This window comes from Cnephaeus nilssonii (genome assembly GCF_951640355.1).
Source record: "Cnephaeus nilssonii genome assembly, chromosome: 2".
Taxonomy (NCBI): domain Eukaryota; kingdom Metazoa; phylum Chordata; class Mammalia; order Chiroptera; family Vespertilionidae; genus Cnephaeus; species Cnephaeus nilssonii.
In genome coordinates, this window is record NC_137073.1 from 71,750,165 (window position 1) to 71,754,879 (window position 4,715).

The 4,715-nt window shown below is 37.6% G+C and overlaps 1 protein-coding gene across 1 annotated transcript; it reads left to right on the top strand.

Annotated features, from left to right (window-relative positions):
- Positions 1 to 2,083: 2,083 nt before the first annotated feature.
- ANKRD34B (ankyrin repeat domain 34B) lies at positions 2,084 to 3,595 on the top strand (the record flags this gene model as incomplete). Its single annotated transcript, XM_079795882.1, has 1 exon — positions 2,084 to 3,595. One exon carries the CDS (start codon positions 2,084 to 2,086, stop codon positions 3,593 to 3,595), a length of 1,512 nt encoding a protein of 503 aa, XP_079652008.1.
- Positions 3,596 to 4,715: the final 1,120 nt, after the last annotated feature.

Sequence of the window (4,715 nt, forward strand, 5' to 3'; positions counted from 1 at the left end):
CCACAAGACTACGGTGTGGCACCCCAGCAGGCAGTACATTGCCAGCCCCCCTTCATCTCCCAGAACCTCCTGATGGCAGCTTTGAAGAAAGTTGCGACAGAAAGTAGTCAGACTTAGTGTTGTGGAGAATGGCTTTTATATGAGGATAGGTGAAAAGGTTTGAAAATCTTTCCCAAAGTTTCTTATAAGATTTTATTTTAAAAAAGAGTTATCAACCAAAGACCTTCTATGCATATATGCAGAACCCATGGACGCAGACAGCGCGGTGGTGAAGGCCTGGGTTGGGAGGGGCGGTGGGCTGGAGGAAGTCAGTGGGGGAAAAAGGGAGACCTATGTAATACTTGCAACAATAAAGATTTTTTAAAATGTTATAGACTAGAATGTGATGTAGGCAAAAAAAGAAATATTTTAAAAAAGCCAATATTGGCCCTAATACTAAAAACTATATGAGAGTATAATATTAAAATGTGGTATCTGAGAACTTGTTCTCATTTGAGTATCTGTTTCTCAAATGCTGCTTTTGGTCAATGGTGTTTTTACATTATTGATACCATTTTCTTCTTGAACTGCAGTTACTAAGCGGTTTCTATATTTACTATTATGTTCCAACTGATTTCTCTAAATCCTGTTGCTTTAATCCTATTAAACACATTTGTACTTTAAAAATGCTAAAAGAAGGTTTCTTTTGAATCACTGTCTCACGTGAGCTCTTTTCAGATGCTTTGCATTCAGAATAGACCTCTGGGTTGGGACCCACGCTGTCAGCCAGTCCTAAAACTCCTAAGTTCCTGAGTTACAGGTATGTCTGGCTCTGGAATAACTTCAGTAGAACATAAAGTCACAGCATTCACTTTCATTGTGTTTATATATGTGTATGTTGAGTAGTTGTTCTCTGCTTAGCATCAGGAATGATACTAATGAGGAAGTTAGTAAGGATATTCTTTTGAATACTGCCTTTCAGGAACATAGTAGCTGAAGCTCCTTGAATGTCTAGGCATCAATGCTATTGATAATAACACAAAAACTGAATTATGTTGTAAAAACTAAGATCTGATAGAGCCTTTGTAAAATGTACTTATGCAACATATCCTATAGAAGCGCTGTGCTCTTTTCTGTATACATGTTCCATTTTACAATAAATAGATGAGTAGTAGAATCATACAAAAGAACATGTGAAATACTTACTGTTTTAAAAAACAATAATAAAATGGTCATCTATATCCATGCCACTTAGGGAGAGAAACAGAACATTACCTGAATCTTAAAATTCCCCAGGCCTCCCTCCCAAATTGTATTTTTCTCTCTACACCCTGCCCCTAAGAGATAACTTGCTCCTGATTTTATGTTAATCACTCCTTTTGCTTTTTTTTTCTCTTCAGTTTCCCATTTGTGTATGATTCTTAAGTAAATTAATTATTTTTGAAAAATTGGGTGAATAAAGAAAGGTCAATATTGCCAATAGCATATGATGGCGCTCTCAGGAGATAAGTCTCTGGATCTTATTCACTTTTCCATAGAATCTTGTTGTTTCTTGGTTACAACATCTTATCCCTTTGGGGATAATGAGCTTTTGCAGTTTTCATTTTCCTGACTAATTAATATCTGTATCCTCCAAGTTGCTTTTTTTCTGTTTATTCTGGTATTTTTAATGTAAGAGGCTTTTTCTTTTTCTTTTTGACTGTCTCATGATTAAAGGGCTTGGATTAAAAAGCTGATTATTGTTTAATTAATGTGGGATATTTCACATGTTCTTTTGTATGATACTACTTTTATTTATTGTAAGATGGAATATATATACAGTAGTAGGTTGGTGTTATAGCATAAATATTCAGTGAAGATTCTGAAAGTAAATTTTAGTTTGTAACTTCCTAAAGCTTGTTACTAGTCTAAAATTTTTTAATTTTGTAATTCACTATTTTGTCCTGTACTTATTAATAACATAATCTCATGTATGTCCTCTTTCTCTATACATATTTCAGAAATTGTATGTAAAAACATGAATATAAATGAGGACATTGATTTTGGCTAATCTTTTGGTCTTCATCTTCTTTGATAAGCAGGTATTGATTTCTGACTTTTGAAGATGGATGAAGGTGTAGAAATTTCAAGTGATGGAAATTCCCTGATAAAAGCAGTCCACCTGAGCCGGCTTCGCCTCACAAGACTCTTGCTAGAAGGTGGCGCCTACATCAATGAGAGCAATGACCGAGGGGAAACACCTTTAATGATCGCCTGTAAGACCAAACATGTGGATCACCAGAGTGTCAGTAAAGCCAAAATGGTTAAATACCTGTTAGAAAACAGTGCTGATCCCAACATACAGGACAAATCTGGGAAAACCGCTTTGATGCATGCTTGCTTAGAGAAAGCTGGCCCTGAAGTTGTTTCCTTGCTCCTACAAAGTGGGGCCGATCTCAGCTTGCAAGACCATTCTGGTTACTCAGCCCTTGTTTATGCTCTAAATTCAGAAGATAAAGAGACCCTGCAAGTTCTACTTAGTGCTTGCAAGGCTAAAGGAAAAGAGGTTATTATCATAACTACAGCGAAATCGCCCTCTGGCAGGCACACTACCCAACAGTACTTAAATATGCCTCCTTCGGATATAGATGGGTGTCATTCCCAAGCCACCTGTGCCACTCCTTCAGAAATAGACATAAAAACAGTCTCGATGCCACTTTCACATTCTTCTGAAACTGAAATGAGAGTTTTTGGCTTTAACGATCTGGAGGTCTCCGGAAGCCGCGATGATACCCGGGACCTGGGCTCCCCTGTGAGGAAGTCTGCTGCGGCCCTAAATGGGTCCAAGCCACCCTGGGTCAAGAGTGCCCCCCCATTAATGAACAGAGTGGCCTCTTTGCAAGAGGAGCTCCAGGATATCACCCCAGAGGAAGAATTATCCTACAAAACCAATGGGCTGGCACTTTCCAAGCGATTCATCACGAGGCACCAAAGTATTGACATAAAAGACACAGCACATTTGCTAAGAGCCTTTGATCAGGCCAGCTCAAGAAAGACGTCATATGATGAAATGAATTACCGATCATGTTTTTCAGAAGGAAACCAGCAATGCATTGAAATCCCTATTGACCAGGACCCAGACTCTAACCAGACAATATTTGCTTCCACCTTAAGAAGTATAGTTCAAAAAAGAAACTCAGGGGCAAACCACTACAGCTCCGATTCCCAGCTCTCAGCTGGTCTAATCCCTACAACTTCAGAAGATGGCAAAGCACTTACAGGAAAGAAAAAGATCCTCTCACCAACTCCTTCCTTGTTGTCAGGGTCCAAAGACGTGTTGGAGAACATCCCCCCAGGTTCCCTGAGCAGGAGGAACCATGCAGTGTTAGAAAGGCGTGGGTCAGGAGCCTTCCCTTTAGATCACAGTTTCCCCCAAACCAGACCAGGATTTCTGCCACCCTTAAATATGAATCCTCACCCTCCCATCACAGATATCAATGTCACCAAGATTCCCAGCCTCCTTTCTTGCAGTCAAAAAGTGCTTATGCCAACAGTTCCTATTTTCCCTAAAAGTAAAAAAATGTTAAGGAGACAGTCATTGCAAACAGAACAAATTAAGCAGTTAGTAAATTTTTAAGAGATGGCTGGAAAACATACTTTGTTCATATGCCTTTATCAGAGATATATAACTAGAGAAGAAATCTCAAATGTTCATCCTTTTAAATATTGTAATTGGTTAGTCCATAATGGTTAGGGGGATCAACATGTGTATCATACGAGACACTGGGGACACAAATACTCTATAGTTTCTGGTGAGGGAATTCTCTCAAAGGTAGAGGTATTTTTCTCAAAAGTATTTTTCTCTAAAGTATTTCTCTCTCCCCCCTCTCTCCCTTCCACTTTCTCTGAAAAGCAATGGAAAAAATATGCTCCATTATTTGGGTGAGGATTAACAAAAAAAACAAGTATAAAAGAAAATACTGACAGCTATAAAATGTTCTATGATCTATAAGCTTCAACTACAAAGAAGGGATGAATGGATTCTTTAAAAATGTTGCCCAGGCCAGCGTGGCTCAGTGGTTGAGCGTCGACCTATAAACCAGGAGGTCATGGTTCCATTCCCAGTCAGGGCACATGCCCAGGTTGCAGGCTCAATCTCCAGTGTGGGGTGTGCAGGAGGCACCCAATCAATGATTCTCTCTTATTGATGTTTCTCTTCCTCTCTCTGAAATCAATAAATAAATATATTTATTTATATATATTTGACTGCAGGTAGATGAAAATCTAATTAAAATTTTAATGGTCAATCATTATAGTAGACAGAGCAACTAATATTCCTGTTGTTAGCTTAATCAGTGTTAAATGGTAGGTAAGTTTTACATGGTAGTAATAATCTATGCCAAGTGTTTGTGTGCTGTTTTTTGCTTTGCTTTGCTTTTTTTAAACATTTAAACAAAATGTTACAGAATTCTTCATTTTCCATACCTTTAATTCCTGTTAATTTTTTTGAAGCTTATCCATAGGTTTCCAATGAAAATATATTTTAAAGTTAAAAGGCATTCCTCTTTACTTAAATTATTCTTGACTTTCTAAAAACAATCCCAAAAAAATCCCAAAAGTTTGAGATTTATTGCAAATAGAAACTAAATGCTTGCTTTATTTTATAAAAAACAACAACAACCTGATTATTAGCTTAGGTGAGCTAAAGTTAAGAAAGTCAGTAGAAACTTAATTACAAAATGTACTAAATAGTCGGT